The sequence below is a fragment of the Danio rerio genome, chromosome 16 (assembly GCF_049306965.1).
Source record: "Danio rerio strain Tuebingen ecotype United States chromosome 16, GRCz12tu, whole genome shotgun sequence".
Classification (NCBI taxonomy): Eukaryota; Metazoa; Chordata; class Actinopteri; order Cypriniformes; family Danionidae; genus Danio; species Danio rerio.
This window is the reverse complement of record NC_133191.1, coordinates 4,195,326-4,218,906: the sequence shown is the minus strand read 5'-3', so window position 1 is coordinate 4,218,906 and position 23,581 is coordinate 4,195,326. Positions and strand designations below refer to the sequence as shown.

General features: G+C 36.5%; 1 protein-coding gene across 1 annotated transcript; it reads right to left on the bottom strand.

Annotated features, from left to right (window-relative positions):
• Positions 1 to 1,791: 1,791 nt before the first annotated feature.
• zc3h12aa (zinc finger CCCH-type containing 12Aa) lies at positions 1,792 to 22,167 on the bottom strand. The gene is made up of 6 exons (XM_021466808.3): positions 22,114 to 22,167; positions 19,258 to 19,716; positions 13,847 to 13,986; positions 7,432 to 7,666; positions 6,611 to 6,717; positions 1,792 to 3,116 (listed from the first exon to the last, which is right to left on the bottom strand). Exons 2-6 carry the CDS (start codon positions 19,611 to 19,613, stop codon positions 2,215 to 2,217), a joined length of 1,740 nt encoding a protein of 579 aa, XP_021322483.1. The 5' UTR covers positions 19,614 to 19,716; positions 22,114 to 22,167; the 3' UTR covers positions 1,792 to 2,214.
• Positions 22,168 to 23,581: the final 1,414 nt, after the last annotated feature.

Here is a 23,581-nt window from a genome sequence, read left to right as displayed (position 1 = left end):
TCAGAAGTAATGTGCTCAACTTGTATTTGATTATTGGGACAAGATAGTGGCATTTTCTTCCTTGATAATGTTCATCAAGTACCAGCTAGCTAGAGGATTCCTGTCACAAGAACTTTGATGTCCACTGTGTTATTTAGGGTGCTTTCACACCTGTGAATCGATTCAGTTGTTCCGAAACAGAGATTACAATTGTTACATTGTTGCTCTTTGCTCTTGGAGCGGTTCGCTTTCACACTGCAAAGTTTCTAATTTGACCAAAATAGCTAAAACAAGTCACGTGCAAGTAAACTCTCCTCACATTGGTCAGAGTGTCAGGGTTTACTTTGCAGCGTCCCGCTAAGCTGTCAGGAGAGGTGGTGGTTTGGTGGTGATTGACAGGGAGCGCGTGCACGACATGTCTGAGGAGAGACGCGGTGGGGAGGGGTGAGAAGGGTGCGCGACAATGCCTATTTGAGGACCGGGAGGGAGACGCGAGATTACCGGGAGATCATCACTCGTTTACGGGCATCCAGAGACTCGCGAAACTTCCCGCCCTACTCATAATTCCCTCTTCATATAGCCGTAAGCCTATTATATATCCATAAAACACTGTGATATAACCGCGCTCGGATCGGATCGCTTTCTCACTGCAATCGAACCGCTCCAGGGTTCGTTTCAATCGAGCCGAGACCACCTCATTCAAGCGATCTCGGAGCGATTGCCCTGTTCACATATGCCAAACGAACCGCGCTAACTGGGCAAACGAGATACGTTCCGAAACAAAAGTGTAGGTGTGAAAGCACCCGAAGACTGACTGTGTGGCTTGTTTCCACAGACCAAATTGCACAGTACAGTTTGGTACAGTACGAATTTATTTCCACTTCCACTTGTCGGAAATACTGAACTGTACCACTTATTTGGAACACTTTTGTAAGAGTATCTAGCACAACAGATCTAGTATAACAGAGGTTGTAACAAAGTATGTTTTAGGGTGCTTTCACATCTGTAGTTCACTTCATTTGGTCCGCACCAAGGGTAATAAATGATACATTGTTGCATCTTCTGCCGTCTTTCGGTTGTTTTCACACCACACTGCTGGCTTTGGTCCGAACCAGTTGAAACAAACCAAAATGCAGTCATCTGACAAAATCCACATCTCTCATTGGCCAGATGTTGTCGAACATATTTCCTAAACTGCTTATTGATTGGTCAGAATTCACGTGCGGGAAAATGCCAATGAACTCCCGCAGGTAAACAAAACCGGCAGACACAAAATGTCGCTTTTTACTACGAAGGGACGACTGCGCTGACTGATTGTATGCCTGCTGTAGACAAGCTATACATTTCGAGAATGAAGCGCGGCCGCGGCTGGAAAACAGTGTTTTAATGCATCGCTCGTCACTTCAGGAGGAGGCGTGAATAAATTTAGCTAAACTGCGACATGGTCATCTTGCGGAAATATTACCATCGATCCATCATGTTTTCCTCTCTCTCTCTCTCTCTCTCTGTTGGTAAAGCGCTGTCAACAAATAGTTTTCTTCCATACACTGAAAAAAGTGTTGCATGGAGAACTGTTGCAAACAATTTAATTGTGTTGAATTTAAACAATCAAATTAAATTGAATAATGTTCAACTTAAATTGTTTGTTTAAATTCAACACAATTAAATTGTTTACAACCACTTAACGTAAAAAAATTGAGTAAATCCAAGGAATCATCTTTGAATATTTTTTTTCAGTGTATCCCATAATGCAAAGCGCATCGGCTTACGGCAGCTGAATTAGTCCAAAAGGCGCAGTACTTTTTGCGGTTGGACCTGTTTTAGTACGGATCATATTCTCACCACAATCGAACCGCTCCAGGGTACGTTTGAAAGCGTACCGAGACCACCTCTTCAAGCAGGTCTCGGTACGCTTATTTGGTCCGCTTTTGGTGCGCACTCGAGTATGATTGCTGCATTCTCACCTGCCCAAACGAACCGCACCAAAAGAAAAAACGAACTCTAGTGCGATTCAATCGAACTAAATAAGGCAGGTGTGAAAGCACCCTTAAGCAACTATGAACCCTTTTAAAAATAAAACACAAGGCTGTTTCTTTAAGGGAATTTCCTCAGGCTCAAGCTGTTAGTCCCCTTATGGCAAATATTTTCATGCATTCCTCTAGAGAGTGCAGAGACTCACTCTTTTTTTAACATCTGCCATGCAGTCTTTTTCTGTGATCCACAAGTTTTAAACAATCAGAAGAACTCTCCGCTGGATTTGAGTTTGAGAACTTCTGCAGCCAGCTGCTGTGCATCTTTCAGCTGAGGGAACATGTCCATAACTTTATTTACATGACGTGGGTTAAAAATGGCATAAAGCTTCTTCCTGACCTCCTCCCTTTCTTCTTGGAAAGCGTTGGACTGTGTCATGGCTGAATGCTGCTGGCTTCCGTAGACACCAGCAGACTGGGAACTACGGCTTGTTAAAGGCTCTGCTAAACCGGTCGCCTGTGTTAAGTAGTATGGGTAAGACCAGCCACCACAAGCAGGAAGACTGTAACTCTGGACAGGGTTAGGCAGAGGTAGAGAGCTGTAAGCAGTGTAATTTGGCTGAAGGCTGGAGAAATGACTAATGTTGTTATAATAATGGCCACCAGCAGGTACAGCAGGATTACCAGGCATTGGGGGATGACCAGATCTAATCCTGTGCAACTCATCAAAACTCTGGGATTGCTCTGAAAACTGGCTTTCGTAGGACCCAAGCCCAGAGTCGGAACTGAAAATGGATGGGTTTTTTGAATATGGTGCATGCAAACTGGTTCTGTCTCCCAAAGCACTGTATTGTCCAACCGGTGCAGTATTTAAGGGCTTTTTCATGGACATAATATCATCCCAGTAGTGGAGCAAGACATCCCTGCTGTCAGAGCTCTCGGGCTCCAAGCTCAGCTTCTTTTCCAGTTCTTGCTCCAGGGAGGGAGAGCAGGATCCAGGATCGTTTCTTGGGTATACTCCTCTTAGGGAACCAGAAACTCTGCAGTCCTCTTTAGAACCAGACAGTCTGGCATTTTCCCGAAGCTCATCGGCTAGAGAACGCTGGGATTGATTAGTGCGCTCTGGGTGGTAGAACTTACACTTGATCCCATATGTGCACTTTTTTCCTGAGGAGAAAAAGACAAATGTTTGCATCAGAGTTCCAACAGAATTTATTTTCACACCTAATCACAGCTACCTAAGAAAGATGACCAAGGTTTCTAGAAATTTACAGATATGATTCCCATCCTTAAAGGGATAAATTACCTCATAATTCTGTCATCATTTACTTATCCTCAACTTGTTTCAAACCAGTTTGAGTTTCTTTACTTTGCTGAACACAATCGAAGGTATACTTTTACATAGTATTTTTTGTTTCTACTATGGATTTCAATGGCGGTTTTTACCAACATTGAATAGCGTTGTCAAAAGTATCAAGTTCGGTACCAACTGGTATTCATTTATTCATTTTCAACTGCTTTTTCGGGGCCAGGGAGCAAGGGCAGCAGTCTTAGGAGAGAACCCCAGACTTCCCTCTCCAAAGACATTTCCTCCAGCGGGATCCCGAGGCGTTCCCAGGCCAGCCAGGAGACATAGTCCCTCCAGCGTGTCCTAGGTCTTCCCCAAGGTTTCCTCCCAGTGGGACATGCCTGGAACACCTCCCTAGGTAGGCATCCGAAACAGATCCCCGAGCCACCTCAACCAACTTTTCTCAATGAGGAGGAGCAGCGGCTCTACTCCAAGCTCCTCCCGGGTGACAGAGCTCCTCACCCTATCTATAAGGGTGCGCCCTGCCTCCCTCCCCTTTCGGCTGCTTGTATCCAAGATCTTGTCCTTTCGGTCATGACCCAAAGCTCATGATCATAGGTGAGAATAGGAACGTAGATTGACCAGTAAATAGAGAGCTTTGCCTTTCGGCTCAATTTGTACTGAAATAAAAATAATAATAATAAATTCCTGCTAACATTTAAGCGCTGTTTAGCACTTAATTACTGCTGATTGTCCATTGTATTCACACACTCAACAGAAATGACTGTGATTGGCTGTGAAGGTCATCAGCTCACTACTCTTTACCAAGTGCAAACACAGATACACAGACAAAAGCCTTGTACTGTATATCAGTTGGTCCATCAGCAGATCCCGAGTACGTCAGCTCATTGACAGATCAGCTGATCTACGCGGCTTTTCTTTTTGCCAATTAGCAGTGTTTAAATAGACACACAAATGTTAGCGCGAAATTGACATTTTTAAAATTTTGTACCAAAACGTACCAAACCTGATACTTTTGACCACCTAGATTATCTTGTTTCGGGTTCAACCAAAGAAAATAAATACATGAACATTTCAAACCACTCAAGCTTAAAGTAAATAGTGATTTGTTTTCTATCCCTTTAATAACTATCCAACAGAAAGAGAGCAGAAACAGATTCTGTGGTGTAGTTGTCACAAAAAAAAAATACAAAATGACTTTGAATGCTAAAAACAGGGCGAGTAGCTAAATGACTGCAATTACAGTGACGGTGTGAAGATTCTGCAAGACATGGAGTATTTTTCTGAAGAATTGGCTTGACAGTTGTAGATCAGGTAACCTCACACATTACCAAAACGTGTTCACAAGCTACTGCAGGGAGTTATTTGAATAATTTCAGCTATGTTTTTGTATTGTTAGACATGTCGCATGTTTTTTATTGGCATAATGTCTGTCTACTTGTTGCTTTGGCACACTCTCAAAGAACAGTTGGGTAAGTGATTTCGCCATCATAAGAAGTTACTGGAAGGGCTTAAAAATAATAGACATGGACACTAATAAAACCACTATAGTTAGAATAGATGTAGTAATGTTTACAGCTGTATTAGGTCTTGGTGATTCAATCCATTCCACCTCCATTTAGGTTTTGGGGCAGCATTATTATACACGGCACAATGAGGCACAGAAGTGTTGTATAAGTGCCTTGAAAAATGAATTAAAAAAGAATTTAATAACTTAACGCTACTTAAAATCTATAAAAATCTCAATGCATAGGTAATAGAAATGACACCCATTATGTTTTTTAGATCGGAGTCAGACATGGCCTAGAGTCAAACATTAGCATTTTATAAAATTATGCTCATACATTATTAAAACAAACATTATTTAGTTAAGAAAGAATTACTCTGCATCCTATTTACTAAAATATGAAATGTTTCAAAGCAAAGACCCCATATTATATAATTTCCTTATCACTGAATGGAAGCTTATCACTTGCCTACAAGATTTTAAATCTGGCTTAACTGTCTGTGATGGGGAAAAACCCATAATATGAAATCCAAAGCATGGCCATGATTAATGATGTTCATTGTTTATTGTGCTATTTACTTTAACTAAATCACACTGAACTAACATTGAAAAAGTCCATATAGGATTTAGCAGGGACAAATTTGTTTTATATTTGTAGCATAAATGACTTATTTTGTAATATCTTTTCTCAAAACACATTATTTGCTTTAAATCTTGTGTTCTACTCTAAAAACACACAATCTTGAATTTAACAACCCCAAATCAGAAAAATGTTGGGACAGTTTGGAAAACACAAATAAAAAAAGAAAGTATTGATTTCTAAATTAACTTTGACTTGTATTTCATTGCAATCAATATGGAGACAAAATATTTGGTGTTTTGTCAGGTCAACTTAATTTCATTTGTCAAAATACATCATTTCCTGTCATTCTGACCTGCAACACATTGCAAAAAAAGTTGGGACAGGAGCAAATTAGGGCTAGTTATCAGGTAAATTGGTTAAATATTCATGCAATTTGAAACCGGTGATGTCAACAGGTCATTGTTATTATGATTTGGCACAAACAAAAGCATCCAAGAAAGGTCTAATCCTTTAGGAGCAAAGATTGGCCAAAAATCGCTATTTTGCAAACAAATATGTGAGAAAATTATTGAAATGTTTAAAAACAATGTTCCTCAAAGAAAGACATGAAGACATTTTGATATTTCACCTTCAACAGTGCAGAATATGGTTAAAAGATTCAAGGAATCTCAAGTAATTTCAGAGTGTAAAGGACAAGAGCGCAAGCATTTAATGAAGTATTATGATCTCCGATCCCTCAGGCGGCGCTGCATCATGAATCATCATTCATCTGTAAGTGATATCAACACATGGACTCAGGACTACTTTGGCAAACATTTGCCAAGTACCACAATATGTAGTTATATTCATAAATGCCAGTTAAAACTGTACTGTGCCAAAAGGAGGCCCTATGTTAACAGTGTCCAGAAGCGCCATCGACTTCTCTGAGCTGTGAGCCATCTAGGATGGACCATCCCACAGTGGAAACGAAGACAACAAAGACCCACGAATAAAAACCAAGAGGAACACATTAAATAATATTTGTTGTAGTGTCTGCAATGAAATACAAGTCAAAGTAAAATTTATAAATCACTACTTTCTTTTTTTATTTGCGTTTTCCATCCCAACTTTTTCTGATTTGAGGTTGTATAATATCTTGGACTGTTAAATTATCAACCCTGGAAATTTAGTTTAATAACTGGTCTACAGTGTATAGTAGAACATAAGACATATTCCAAAATATAAAATTCTCAATGATAGATGCTGATAAACTAACTGCTTACCATACGGACAGAGTTGACGCTTGTGGTCAATCAACATTGCTTTTTTCCGGAGAAAATTATCCAAGTTGGGACCATGACGGCCGAGAGGGTCATCAGGTGGCATGAACCTGCACAAGATAAAGTAATTATGAGTAGATCATACAATACATTAAGATGATTGATTACTAAAAGTGTCCGTCTTGAAAAATAGTAGGGCTGGGCAGTATGTTAGTATGAATAAAAAATATACATATATAAAATAAATTGTCAACAGCAATAGATTTTTTTCTGTGTATATCAGGACATTTACATAAGTGGGCATGGCTAAATAGTGAGAAACACATGGTAATTCTAAAGTATTCTAGTTTATTTATCATAACCCTTATTGTTAATTTTTTCAGTATAAGCTCCCTTTTTAAATAACTATACTGTGAAATATATTGTTACCATGAGATAAAATGAATCACACCATGAAATGGAGTTTTTAGTCAGAATGCCTAGCCCTAATTTGCCATAATCTACTTTTTTCAAAGGAAAAAATATAGTAGAAAAGAGAACAAAATAAAGAACACGAGTATGAACTTAAGGGGAAAAATGCTTAAAAATCAATTACAGTTTATAAATTAAAGTCATTACAAAATTACATTAAAATTCTATTTAAATAATGACAAAATTCTTGCAAAAAAAACAGGAAAATATATTATGGTATAAGTAAATTTAGGGATATAGATTTACAAAGAAAATCAATTAAATTTTTAACAAAACAAGAATTTCTTTAAGTAGAGACAGATTCATAATAACCAAAGATCTTATCAGTAAAATGCCAAACCATAATAACCTACTTGTCATTGACAAAGGAGTACATGAGCAATCTCTCCTCGATGAACCGCTTCCACTCCGGACGTTCACTTTGCAGGTCACGGTACGTGTCATTAGACACGATAATGCCATCTAGATCATGAGCGAGCTTGACGATAAAACGATCATCGTAGCAGACCACACGCTTTCCTCCGACGCGTCGTGAAGGTGTAAACACTAGAAACTTCTTCCTTTCCAGCTCTCCCAAAATATGCTGATCTGGAAGAAAAGACAAACCCTTTTCATCGTCTTGAAAGACAACATGTATAATTCACTGATAGAATGACAAGACCATCAAAATAATGATTGAAATTAATTTTATAAATCAATGATTTAAACAGTAAATGCAGTATTGTGATTTGTTTTATAACCACGGTGTAAAGTTAAAATGATTTCATGATCGTTCTCAACTTAAAAATTGCAGTAATGTGATTTTTTTATCCACTGTTTAAAGCTGATTGTTATTGTTGTTCTCATTTTATGATCGTTCGTAACTTTACAAACAGTTAAATGATTAAAACATTGTGATTTTTAACCGCCATGTAAAGCTGAAGTGATTTTATGATCATCCTCAATGTTTTAAACAGTAAAATAATTATAATAGTGTTGTTTTTAACCACGGTGTAAAGTTGAAGTGATTTTATGATCATCCTTAATGTTTTAAACAGTTAAATAATTATAATAGTGTTGTTTTTAACCACGGTGTAAAGTTGAAGTGATTTTATGATCATCCTCAATGTTTTAAACAGTAAAATAATTATAATAGTGTTGTTTTTAACCACGGTGTAAAGCTGAAGTGATTTTATGATCATCCTCAATGCGGTGTAAAGTTGAAGTGATTTTATGATCATTCTCAACTTAAAAATTGCAGTAATGGGATTTTTTTTATCCACTGTGGAAAGCTTTTTGTTCTCATTTTATGACCCTTCTTAACTTTACAAACATTTAAATGATTAAAACATTGTGATTTTTAACCACCATGTAAAGCTGAAGTGATTTTATGATCATCCTCAATGTTTTAAACAGTAAAATAATTATAATAGTGTTGTTTTTAACCACGGTGTAAAGCTGAAGTGATTTTATGATCATCCTTAATGTTTTAAACAGTAAAATAATTATAATAGTGTTGTTTTTAACCACGGTGTAAAGTTGAAGTGATTTTATGATCATCCTTAATGTTTTAAACAGTAAAATAATTATAATAGTGTTGTTTTTAACCACGGTGTAAAGTTGAAGTGATTTTATGATCATTCTCAACTTAAAAATTGCAGTAATGTGATTTTTTTTATCCACTGTGAAAAGCTTTTTGTTCTCATTTTATGATCCTTCTTAACTTTACAAACAGTTAAATGATTAAAACATTGTGATTTATTAACCACCGTGTAAAGCTGAAATGATTTTATGACCATCCTCAATGTTTTAAACAGTAAAATAATTACAATTGTGTGTTTTTCAAACGACTGTGTAAATGTGACATGATTTTATGATCATCCCTAATGTTTTAAACAGTAAATAGTTGCATTATTGTGATTCTTTTTCACCACTGTGTAAAACTAAAACGATTTTATGATCATCCTCAACGTTTTGAACAGTAATAATTACAATGTTGTGATTTTTTTTAACCACTGTGTAAAGTCGAAATGATTTAGATCGTTCTCAACTTTCTAAATAGTTAAATTACAATATTGTGCTTTTTACCACTGTGTAAAGTTGAAATGATTTTATTACCATCCTCAACTCTTTAAACAGTAAAATAATTGCAATATTGTCATTTTTTAACCACTGTGTAAAGTTCATCGTGTTGTGTTTTTGATATTTCTTCTTGTGTGGTAACTAAACTGACAACATAAGTGCTCTATTGGACAAGAGTTGTAATAATTTATGTAATTAGAACAACTTAGCCTCAGGCCTTATTTATTTTTTAAGCTCAGACATGATGGTGTGAGGCTTTGGCTTGTGTTAACATCCACAGATAGCTAATCTCATTCATAATGTGTATTACATGGAATTTTGGACTTAGTTCAGCCCAAAAATGCTAATGTACACACCATTTACTAAGCCTCAAGTGGTTCCAAACCGGTTTAAGTTTCTTTCTTCTGTTACGCACAAAAGAGGATATTTCAGAGGATATTGGAAGCTAGCAGTCATTGACATCCATAAGAAATATAAATAAACCGTGAAAGTCAATAAGTGTTGCACAGTATTAGAAAAAAAAACATACATTGCGATCATACCCGTCAACATTGGGATGTGAAAATAAGGGATATGCCCACCATAATAAGGGATTCCCCCGACCCCCTTTAAAAAATCCCCAACTTACTAAATATGCTCATTTGGAGCTGTTTCATTGTAAATAAAAAGTTTAAATGTTCAGTAATGTTTTATTATTATTTACAAAAGAAAAAATAAGTATTATACATTAGCAGACAGTGCAGCTTATTAAAATTAATAGCTATTATAATGAAACAGAATCAAATCTCATTAGCCATTTCGTCATTGTATTACTTAAACATTCTGATTAAAGAGCAACGAATGAATGATTTATTCAGATTTTTTTCATTTGATTACATTAAATAACAGAGGTGTTTCTTTAAAAATGCACAGATCTAACGCTATAATGAAAGCCTTCGACAGCTTTCCTAACTGTTTATGCTCATTCAGGACGAAATTACTTGTGATTGAAAAAAAATAAAACACACACCAAGATCGACATCTTTAGATATTATTATTATTAATTATGTGTATATCTGTTTAAACAGGCACCAAAAAACTTTTGCTCCGCTTCAAATCACGAGTGCAGAATCCGTTTAGGAAACAGCGTCTGTTTATCACTATGGAGCGAGTCAGCTGACAATCATGGACCTCTATATGACTGTTTTGAGGATTGCATATGAAGGGCCGACGGAACCTGTAATGAAAAGAAAAGGAATGGCGCCGTTTTTATGTTTATTTCAAAGTGTTTCCGTGCCTGAACAAACAAAAGCACAGAACAGACTCGCATTTAAGAGGATGGGGTGTCCACTGGTGGTTCGGCGATATGGGTTGTGTGTAGGAAGGCTCGACTCTACTGTTTATTTGCCACCCTTCAGAGAAAGACTGAAAATACGGGAGAAATACTTTTACGGGACAGAACAGGAAAATACGGGAGAATCCTGGGGAAAACAGGAGGGTTGACAGGTATGATTGCGATATTTAAATTTTCAGCAGATAACTTGAATTAATTTATACTGATTGAGATGATTTTGTAGAATAGTGCATCTGCATAAAATGTCCAGTATTCAGGCACAGAAATCAAATGTACAATAAAGCTGTATATTCTTCATTTTATATAAAAAATAATACATCTTTGCTTTAAACTCACTTAAAATGTGTAGAGCAATACTGTTTTGTACTGTCATTATAGTTACCATGAGATTCCCGCTTTTTTAAAGAAAAATAAAATAGATATATAGAACCAGTAAATTTATTTTAATGTATGTTCCTGTAAGTAAACATCATAAATAATTGGAAATCCAGTGATCGCAATAATCAAATCCTTGGGAACAACTGTAGTCCTAAGAACCAAAGTTCATAAGACTATGTTCTCTGGAATCCTCTAACTGTTTGCCGCTGAACCGCGTCATAGCTCATTACAATAAAGCTGACTTGATTTCAACTCTTCTCGAAGCCCACACTGGTGAAAACGTGCCGCTCCTCACTGCATATTGACAGCGGCTCCCATCGAAATGACTTCTGGCTACTTTGACACTCTCGCCACTTTCGGTTTGAACAGAAAACAGCAGGAATAATGGTGTTTCCTTGCTTACAGCAGTAAACAAAGCAGCGTGATGTCAAATCAATTTCATAAACTACACAGCATCTCGATTAAATTCAGGCAAACTTTAGAATACAGCTATACTCAAATGTAATACCTTGCAATGCAGCCTTTAAATACGTTTTAAGGGCCTTCAATTTATGTAAATTGATTTATCAACTTTTAATAAATGAAGACCTCGTGAACACCTGCCAAGTATAAAAACTCCTTAAAACAAGCTCATGTCTGGACTTGAGTGTTTTAACGCTAGTAACACTTTACATTACGGTTGTATCCTCATTCATTCATTTTCCTTTGGCTTAGCCCATTATTTATCAGGGATCACCACAGTGGAATGAACCGCCCACTATTTCAGCATATGTTTCATGCAGCGTATGCCCTTCCAACTGCAGCCCAGAACTTGAAAGCAAGATTGCATTAGTTTATGTTATTTAAACACTTACTAACACGAACAAACAATAAACAACACATTTATTACAGTATTTGTTCACATTAGAAAATGAAAATACTGTAGTTCATGTTAACTCACGGTGAATTAACTTATGTTAACAAGTATGAATTTAATGCATGAGTAAATGTTGAACTATAATTACTGAATGCTTTACAAGTATTGTTCCTAGCTCATGTTAGTAAATATATTAACTACTGAAACCTTATTGTAAAGTGTGACCATTACCGATAAAAGAGAGAAAGGTCACCCCCCCCCCCAACCCATATATTAACTAACATGGTAAATGACTTTATTTAGTTAATGAACACCAGGGCATCATCTGTGAAACAGGAAAGGGTCAATGATAATCCCTCACACAGCGCTACTGTAGACTCCATTAAAGATTCACAGCTAATCTGGAGGCGATAAAGCTCTGGAACTTCCTGGTGGGGAATTCCCAGTGAAACCTGCAGGAAACGCAACTCTTCCTTATTCGCCTTGCTTTTGTTTTTGCTCTTTTTTTGCACGAATTGATTTGAGGAATCCGAGCAGGGGGCATTCACAAAAGAAGACAGACAGTGTGGGTAGAAACAAGTAAGATTATCTTCAACACCTCAGAGCTGACACACTGAACACTAATGTCTAAAAAAAATAATGTCTGTCTGTCTGTCTGTCTGTCTATCTATCTATCTACTTACCTACCTTTCTTTGTGTATGTATGTCTGTCTGCCTTTCTGTCTGTCTATATCTATCTATCTATCTATCTATCTATCTATCTATCTATCTATCTATCTATCTATCTATCTATCTATCTATCTATCTATCTATCTATCTATCTATCTATCTATCTATCTATCTATATAAACTATTGTAAAACATTAATTCTTAAATGCTATTACAATTTAAAACACCTGCTACTATTTACTTGGGAGTATCTTTCATTCATTTGATGCAAATCTTAATTTCCGGCATCGTTACTCCAGTCTTCAGTGTCACACGACCATTGAGAAACCATTGGAATATACTCATGTATACATACAATATTAGGAACTACAATATACATTTCATTCTTAAATGAACAGAAGATTGAACAGTAACTGTTTTATAAACAGTCTTTCCAATGAATAGTGAATGAAATTAGACTACTTGATTACTGCAGGAAAAGTTTTTCTTTTGGTACAGTTGCTTATACTTGCATCAACAGTTCTGTATAAATCAATTCAAAGTATTGTTTTTTTTAATTGTACAAATATATTTTGCAAGGTAATATATATATATATATATATATATATATATATATATATATATATATATATATTAGAAAGGTAATTTGAATACAAATTGTATCAGGGCTGGAGTGGGACTCCTTTTCAGCCTTGGAGTTTCAAGCATTAGACCGGCCCACCTCAGTTCACGACTGACTATATTAAAATAAGGTCATTTTCAATTTTCAGTTTCTAATTACACAATCACGTCTTTTTCAAGAAAACAGCTGCTTTAGAACTTCAAATGTTCAACTACCTTACAATTTTATATGTCTTAACAAATAAAAAATAAAAAAAAGGAATTACTCAGGTGAGGATCGAACACGGATCGACGACGCCGTAACGCAACGTGCTGACCACTATAGTGATAGTTACATCATCATTAACCTACAGGCTGCATTTTGCTCATGGGGCTGCGAGACAATAAATAAGCGGAGCTGCGGCAAAATGATGAATAAAAAGAGTGAGGCTATGGTCAAATAAATAAATAAATAAATGAAAAAAAAAGTGCGACTGCTGAGAGTGCAAGCAGCTAGAAACCCCGGCCCTCGCGGCCAAAATAACAGACCGGCCCACCGGGAACTCTTCAGGTACTCCCATTTGGCCAATCCGGGTCTGATTTGTATTCATCATTTGTTTAATGATGCAATGAATTACTCTTTTGAAGTACATCTTTCCCAAGACTGATCGCAGACTAATAAAATCTTTCTGAATTGTGTATGTGACTACGTGCAAGTATGCTCACTGGAAATGTTACAAAAATGCTTTTCTTTTTTTACTGTATTTGAGTCAGTGTAGTCAGACGGGCGTTTTCTCCTCTCAGATCTCAGAACCGGTCTCTGATGACTCATTTTTTTTTTTTACCAAAAGTGTTGAGGGAGTGTCTCTACCTGAAATAGGTACATCAGGCCGGGGCTGCTCTTTTCTCCAGGAAGGCACAAACACGGTGATATTTCGGTGCCCTCGGTCAAGGAAATAGTTGACTGCCAGCTCAATCCCTCTGCACGAAAACACTTCCTTGTTCCCATGACTAAAAACGAACAAGAGAGACAGTAAAAGAGAGAGGTTTACATTAGTGTGGTAAATGAGTATGCTTAAATGCGCATGTCGAAAACTGCTGCTCTGTACTGACATGTTTGTAGCACCTTTGTTGCTTAAATATTTTTGCAGCTAAACTAAAGTTTAGAAAAACTTGAAGGGGTGAGTTTGTTAAAACCAAAGGAAGAGGCCAAGGCAAAAGTGGTGGGTTTAAGACATAATTAAAGATGATGTTTTTCCACTATTCATAGGTTTTATTGAATTTGTAAGAGCTGTCACAGAATTATTGCCACAGCACGAGAAAATACAACAACCAGTGCCTAAAAAAGCACCACAGGTGTCTATATGAGGAGCGTCTTGCTAAAATAAGTCAACTAAAAGTTGACAATGACACTCAATCTAGGAACAAGCAACAGCAGAGTACAATTTCAGAGTTGTTTACTGATATAAGTTAATATAACTAACACTCACAGCATTTTAACAATTCAATTCAGATAATTGAGATGAAGCTTGACTGCAAAGTTTGATTGCAAATCAAATCGAAAACACAATATCTGCCGAAATAAATAAATAAATAAATGATTAGATATTTTCCACAATTGGCACAGCCCTACTATGAGGGCAAAAATTTTATAATTGTTAACTAATGGTAATCTAGCTAAAAAGTTCAAATAATCGAGATTTTGATTTAGGCCAAATCGCCCAGCCCTAATTCTTCATTTGAATAAATGGAATAAACCAAACTAACTCGAAGAAACCAGCTGATAACCATGTCGATGAAAGTATTGATAACAGATTCTTAGATCTTTACGAATTCTTTTAGATCAATAATCAAAACTCGATAGTTTAATCCGTCATAGATGTCTAAACATTGTAACGGCTTACAGCAATAACGCCGCCTTTCCACTGCACACGACATTTGGACACGACTGTCGGAATTCTCCCATTTGTGACAGTCGCACAGAACTTTCAGTTCTGACGTGCAGCATGGGAGAGAAGCTGTTCTCGCAGTGTCCGAAATAAATCAGTGCAAAAGCAATAGCTATTATTCTCTGTGCGTTCACCATGGTTAAATGAATGAATGAATACTAGAAACTCATAGACCGCTAAAAATATTGAGGGGAATGTGAAGACAACATTAAAAACAATCTATTTTATTACTCTATTACTTGTGAATTATGAATAGAAATGTTTTTGTTTTTTAATATAGACTTTTTCTGATTAAAAAAATAACCAAAACAACTACTATTTCTTATCTTGCGCACATGGACCTGCTTGAACAACACTGCAATACATCATATCCGGTCGCATACGGTCTAATTCGGTCAGATCCGAATTTTCTTCTTCCAAAGCTTCCGGACTACTCTTTGTTGGAAATGAATGACTTCCGGTCTGTCGCTTGTCGTGTGCAATGGAAAGGAGGCTTAAGGCTAAAACACAACCTGATTTGCATAATCACAAATTGCGATAACCTCAAGACAGCTGGAATGCAACGTTCAGCTGCTGAAGGATGCCTGTCAAGAGAGGTTTTGGTACAACAGGTAGAAAAAACAAACAAACTGAACATGAAGAGCGACAGAAATGAGGAAAGACTTCATCCAAAAGAACATGACAATTTCCATTACACCATATGTTGTCACACATACCAAAACATCAAAAGTCTGTCAAACACAAATGTTGATCTCTCTTTGATTGGATCTACTAAACAAAAAACAAAAAAAGAAAAAGATAAGTCTTTCGCAGAATTTCCCTCGGTGACCTTTGCAGAATGAATGCATGACCAAAAATGTTGCTAGTTGTGTCGAGCATCGAGCGGCTAAAAGGCGAAAAGGGTTAAAACACTACATATTGTTTGCATATTGGTGAACGGAGACACATGCAGACAAAGGGGGAAGTACGAACCCTTTCAGAAGAAGCAGGTTTACGAATAAAGCCCAAAGGCAATGTGAGCAATTCAATATGGGAAGTGGTAACTCGTGTCATGCTACTTAGTACTTTCTGAACTGAATTATTAAACAACCGGTGTGTCAAGACATTGGGGACATTCAAATCATTGTTTAGATATTTCATTTAAAAAATGCATATGGTTAAAGGCTACAGTATATGGTTTTCATTTTGGGAAAGGTTTGTTTGGTTTGCAGAAATCCTCTTTTGTATTCGCAACTTGTTGATACTTGTTAATCTGACTTGCTATTTCCGAATAATTGGATTCAAAAATAGATTTTCAGGTCACGGTTTATATGAGGTGGCCTTAAAGAGACAGTTCACACACAAATGAAAATTTGGTCATGGATAGTTTATTCATCCTCAAATTGTCCAAAACTATTTTTGATTAGTAGTATAGATTGCTAAGAGTTTAATTCACACACTTTACAGGCAATTCTTTTTATTATTTTGATCATTTAAACCCTCATGATCCGGATTTTCAAATAGTTGCATCTCAGTCAAATATTATCTATCAACACAAAGCTCTGTCATTAAGTTCAGATGATGCATATAAATGATGCATTCAGAAAAATGATCATGGTGTTGTGTTCCATCCTCCATTTGCTCCAAACTCCGTTGAGTTTCTTTCTTCTGTTGTTGTTGGTGTTGTTAACACTATGGCTGCTTCTTCCCCAACATTCTTGTTTTGTGTACATTTGTTGTGATATTTATAAATGTTTAGAGTAAATGCTGAGGGAAATGCCCATTTCTGAGTAAACCGTCCCTTTAAGAAGTAGGTACTAGCATTGAATACCTACAAGACTATGTTCTTAATGTGTAACTACATGCTATTCTAGTGTTAGGGATTTTGATGGATAAGGTTTATTTTTTGGGCAAGGGCTATATTATGCTCAAGGGTTAAAGTTAAGAGTGTGACTACAAAAGTAAATTAAGGGTTTCTGCAGGTTTCATCAAGTCAAATTGAATACTTTTAAGACCCATTTAAGACCATTATGAATGACATTTTAGACTTATATGGGGCTAAACACTAAGGATGTTTTGTAATGGCCTGGTTGGACCAATGGACTGAATGGAGTTATTTCTTAACTACATATTTTAATGTGTCAAAATAAGAAAACTCCAAAAAAAACAAAAAAAAAACAAAAAACTTGTAATGCAAGGTTTAATCTCTGACGGAGGAATTTGGCATTTGTTCTGCATATGCAATGAATAACACGTAATGAAGTTGTAAATAACATTCAGTTTGTGGCACTCAGTGATTGTTTGGGAGCCGCGCGGGAAGGGAGACGCTCTTAGCAGTGAAAATGAAACCGAAAGCGCACACAGCCACATGTAGCTGACTGATTCCAGCCCAAAAAGTATCCCAAACCTGCCGAAATGCAAAAATTAGCATTTTAATCAACAGTACAGCTACACAAAGCCTATTGCTGTTTACCATATGTTTGTGAATAACAATAATAATATCCCACTCATAGAGCTGCACGATTCTGGCTAAAATGAGAATCGCAATTTTTTTTGCTTAAAATAAAGATCACGATTTTCTCAAGATTCTCTAGATGTAAAATAAAGGTATGGTAAAAACAAACATGTGGCGACATCGATAATAATAGTTTGTTGTAGGTCTACTGGTTTCTATAAATAATTCTATTCTACTTATAATAATTCTGATGTGGAATTATTATGTTTGAGATATATGCTTGCAATCTGTCATATTAGACAACTTTATTAACTGGTAAAATCAGACATTTGCCATTATCAGATTATATTCAACATTACATAGGCTAGAGTAGTTTTATTATAGTAGTAACATTTATTTTCATGCAAAACTGTGGGTTCGCTATGAAAGAAAAAAACATATCAAATACTTGTTATTTATATCAAATAACTCTAAAATGCGATATGATTATTTAAATGATGTGCACACTTTAATTTTGACTGCTAAGTACTGTTAATACTTCCCGCACGGCTCCCGATCACTCAGTGCCACAAACTGAATATTATTTACAACTGTATTAAGCCTGGTTTATACTTCTGCGTCAAGTGACCGGCGTAACTCACGGCGCATGCAATTCGCGTGGCTGTGCATTTAAACTTCTGCGCGCTGTCTCTGTTGGTCTGCATTAACACTTCCGAAACGCTAGTTGGCAGTAAAGTGTTAATGTTCCTCTGTGTCAAGTTTCTTCTCTGCTTTTTTGTTTTTCCTGAACACTTCCGGGATGTACAAGTGGCTCAAACTCGCTCATTTTGAGGCAGGAACCGGCGGACGTGCAACAACTTTAACTATGAGGTAAACACAAAACAAAACTTTCCATCCGGAGCTCCTTCACGGGACTCCAGACTTGTAAACAATCGCTCCATCAGGCTCACGCCATTCACTCGGCTCTCTGTCCCGCCCAGGCTTGTCAGCGCTACCAAGCCGACCAATCACAGAGCTTACGCTACGCGTCGTTGCGACGTGTAGTTACATTTTTTGAGAGGTGCACGTCAGCGACGCCGACGGCCACGGCGAAGGGCTATGCGTCAGCACCGTAGCAAACGTCGGTGTTTGACGCAGAAGTATAAATCAGCCTTTACCTGTTACTCGCAACATATGCAGGTCCTGTTTCCTAAAGTGCACGTGCGCACGTCTATCATTAGGTAGAGCGCACGGGCGCGCGCCTTTTCTGCTCACTGTCAGCAGCTTACTTGTGTGATTTCCCGGCCACGAAAACATAATTGTATGAAGACAAAAATGACATTTTTAGGTGAAGTATACCTTATGAATACAGTATGTGACTCATTCAACATCATTTGGAGGTGTTAATGTCGCTGAGCAATGTATGTGAAACAATGAAAAGACTCAACGTCGGCCGCCTTTTCTTCTCTCCTGAACTTGAAAATATGATTGACAGAATCGTAGAAAAGCAGAATTAAGATCGTCTAGGGGGTCGAATTGAGATTGCGATCTTTTATTGTTTAATGTGCGGCTCTACCCACTCATATTAACCTTTACTTTAGATCTACAGAATCATGATCTTATTATTTTAGGCAAAAAAAATGCGATTTTAGCCAGAATGGTGCAGCTCTAGGTACAGTGTTGCATTTATTAATTTATTTAATGTCATATTCATGTTTAAAAACTCATATCGTCTAATATTATCCAACAGAAAACCAAAGTGAAAGGGTTTACATTCTGTTCACAACCAGAGCTCATTGTCCTGAATTTCCCTTTGTGACTTGTTCATACTTGTTAAACCAACAGAGATGATTATGCAAACACTCTTTCCGATAATCCTCTTTCTAAGAAAAGACTAAAAAAAAAAAATAAAGTCTTTACCTCATAGCCACATTGCTGCCATCAATAACTATAGGCTTCAGGTCACTTTCAGCTTCAGTGGCGTCATCCAACGTAGATCCCTGTCCTCTAGATGAGCCCCCTCCCCGATGGGATGATCCTGAGCCCCCATCATCACTATTAGAAACAGAAGGGGGGACAGCCTTCGCCCCTGAACGAACCAGCTCCCCCAGAACCGCATTAGTGTCCGTCCCTAGGCCGAGCTTCCTCAAAGCAGCTTTCACTTCTTGCGGAGAGTAACCCAGCTTTCGGAAGAAGTCCACCTTCATCTGCAGGTTGAGGAGGTCGTGTGAGTCCTGGCCCAGGCCTGTGGGTTGATGGAAACACCTGGACTGCATATTGATGCCGGATGGATGTGTGATGTTTTGGGGGTTATCAGTGCATGAGCTTCTGCGTGGTCCATATGCTGCTCTGACATGCTGTTCCCGTCTGTGAAAAAGACTGAAATACAAACGCATTCTTCAAACGTGCGCCACATCACAGAAGCATGTTCAATCCTAAATTTGGCCTGGTCTTTTGACAGCAGGGCTTGACATTAACGTTTTTGACCACCAGTCACTGTGGCTAGTATCACTATCCATCGCATTTCATTCATCCTTTCATTTTCTTTTCAGTTTTTTATCAGTATAATTTTGCACAGAATTAACACCCACATGCAATAAATCAACCAGGACACATTCAAATGTATAGAGAAAAACTAAATCTGCATTACAGATTTAGCCTGAACCGCCTGTTGATCTTCGACCCCTATTTATTTTTGACTTTACATAAGTTAATTATCCACTCCACAATTTCATTCATTTATTTTTCTTCTACTTCCTCCAACAACAGAGAACAATTTGAGCAATGACATGCATGTTTCCTTGTAAAACGTCCTTATGTAACTCGTTTTCATTTACAATTAACATTAGAATCAAGTCATACAGCATTTTAAAGACCTTTTCAGGGGATACACACATTTTCGGGTTGATTCCCCTTTGATTTTGATAATGATTTGCAATATAACCAGAACTGTGAATTGCATATTTAGGAGTGTGTCATGTGTACGCCAGTGAAAATGGTCCAGAAAATGAAAAATACACACAGCTTTGACTTACTTTTTTGCTAAAAATTGCTATTTCCAGTCATAAAATTAGGTGGTGCTGACTAGTACTAACTAACCTTAGTAATTAGTAACCCAAACAAGTCTTTTTTTATTTAAAGTGTACATAATCTAGAAATTATCAACATTTATTAATGTGTCTGTTTTTTTATTGAGGTAAAGTTGGTTTTATATTCGCACATTCATTATTTTAACGATTTCAATATTGTTCACCATGCTAATTTGACTACTGGGTCTGAAATAGCATAGAAATTTGACTTCAACACAACTTTATCACTATTTGATTGACTGAACAGTGCTGTAGTTTGTTAGTCATTGGCTGCTAATATGATTCCTTATTTAGAATTTGCAAATAATTATTTTTATAAATTGTATTATTACAGATAAAGTCAGAATGTGTGAATATAAAACCAACTTATACCTCAATCTTCTCGGATTAAATGTAGGTTGTGTGTGACTGACATCTGTGTATAGTTCAATAGTGAAATTTAAACAGACTGGAAATGACTTTTAATCCTCTCCAATGTTTGAAAATGAGTTGTGTTTGTTTCCCCTTTGATTTAAAGCTCTAATATTTAATTTTACTACACTTATTGTTGATGAATTCATATTTTAGCCATTTTTTATGTGAAATGTGAACTTTTCTATTAACAAACAGCAAAATCAGCATATGTTTATCTAAATAGTTTTACATTCCAGGTTTAATGGTTAAAAAATATTAAGAAATTACTCAAAATTGCAATGATTTACCCTTAAATCCAGTGAAACACAGCTTTGACTTTCAAATTTATATTTCATAAAATTAGGTGGTGTTGACTAGTACTTACTAACCTTAGTAATTAGTAACCCGGACAAGTCTTTTTATTTAAAGTGTAACTACATAATCTAGAAATTAACAACATTTATTAATGTGTCTGTGATATAATCACTTTTTATTGAGAAAAAGTTAAGTTTTATATTCTCACATTATTTCATTTAAACTATTCCAATATTGTTTACCATGGTAATTTGACTACTGGGTCTGAAATTGCATAGAAGTATAACTTCAAAACAACATTATCACTATTTGATTGACTGAACACTGCTGTAGTTTGATAGGGGAATTAAATTAGCAGCCAATGACTATTTAGAATTTGCAAATAATTATTTTTAGAAATTGTATTGTTATGGATGAAGTCAAGAATGTGTGAATATAAAACCAACTTATACCTCAACCTTACCTCAATTATTGTTCATGAATTCATATTTTAGGCATTTGTTTATGTGAAATGTGAACTTTTCTATTAACAAACAGCAGAAGCACCATTTGTTTATCTAGATAGTTTAAAATTCCAAGTGTCATAGTTAAAATATATCAAGAAATTACTGAAAATTGCACTGATTAACCCTTAGTTCATGGTCCAGTAACTAAATACAGTACAGTAGCGTATAACGTTAAACTTATAGACACAGAGATATAACACTAACATACATACTGTACACTTACAAAGTCGTCATAGAGATAAAAATATCTGATAAATGTCTCATAAAAAAGTTGTCTACGTTCGCACGGCCCTAAGAAACCCGGACTAAACAGGTTAAACACCATTTCGCCAGTTTAGTGAAATACAAGAGGACGTCACAAGCATTTGTAGTCACTGAGGTAACATTAATACATCGTAAGTTAACGTTGATGTAAATTATGACTAGCTTTTCCAGCTGTTCCATAAAAAACGCCGGTTATAAATCAGACCTACCATATTCTCCAAATGATGAGTCCAGACTGTGAGGCAAGAAAGTGTTTTAGCAACACCTTTACACCTCGAGTACTTCCTGTTAAGGTGACGGAGGTCGGAGCCAGCTCCAAGTGGGTGGGACTTCAAAATGGGCTGTGCAAACCTGGAGGTTATTCCAAGACATACCAAATAAAAATTTGTTTTATACTAATTTTACTAACAGTACTTTAAACTAAAATAGTTTTATATTCGTATTAAAGTAATGATCTTGAATTGTAAAAATATGCCACATAAAAAAAACACACAGGAGTAGAGTACATTCATTAGTGGTTCCTGTAGCATTCTTTAACAAACAGACATAAATATATGGAGCAATAATACACTAAGATACACTTTACTGTAGTATGGTTAAAAACACTAAAGTATTTTTGTAATGTATAGGCTACTACACTTACCGGCCACTTTATTAGGTACACTTTATTGCTAGTACTAGGTTAACCCCCCTTTTAGCTTCAGAACTGCCTTAATCCTTTGTGGCACAGATTCAACAAGGTACTGGAAATATTCCTCAGAGATTTTGCTAGAAAATGACGTGATAGCATCAAGCAGTTCCTGCAGGTTTGTTGGCTGCACATCCATGATGTGAATCTCCCGTTCCACCACATGCCAAAGGTGCTCTATTGGATTGAATACTGGTGACTGTGGAGGCCATTTGAGTACAGTGAACTCATTGTCATGTTCAAGAAACCAGTCTGAGATGATTCACGCTTTATGACATGGTGTGTTATCCTGCTGGAAGTAGCCATCTAAAGATGGCGACACTGTGGCCATAAATGGATGGACATGGTCAGCACCAATACTCAAGTAGCCGAAAAGAAAATGAATGTTTATATTCAGATGGGATAAACTGTAATCAAATAATTAATACAAAAAAAACAAAAAAAAGCAAGATCAATCAATCAATTTTTGCTAAAACAATAAAAAGGTTCCTATAAGAAAAGGTTCTTTGGGGAGCAAATAATTACCCTATTGGAACCTTCATGTCTAAGAGTTTATCTTGTTCAAAACAAATTCTATGATACATGTTACGATTGACCGGGTGGATCACAGTGTCACAGATACCGCTGGTGAAAGTGAAGAGTGATTTATTTTACACAAAGTGAAAACAAAAATCCAGCAAAAAGGTGAAAGCGACAAAATAACAATAAAGAAAAATAAACTATTCAATATTTACAATATATATATACAGGTTTGTTCAGCTAAATCAAGGAAATGACCTGAACAAAATCTGTTGCAAATACTGACCCAAACACAACCTTTTCCTACAACTGCCCACATCAAGTGAATGTTTGGGGCCATTTTATAGTATTGGCCCCGCCCATGGGTCCAACAATTTTACTGGTAGTAGGTTGACATGTAGACAAAAAAAATACATAAAAAGACATTCAACAAAAGTATAAATTAATGCAAGTAAATGAATATGCATACA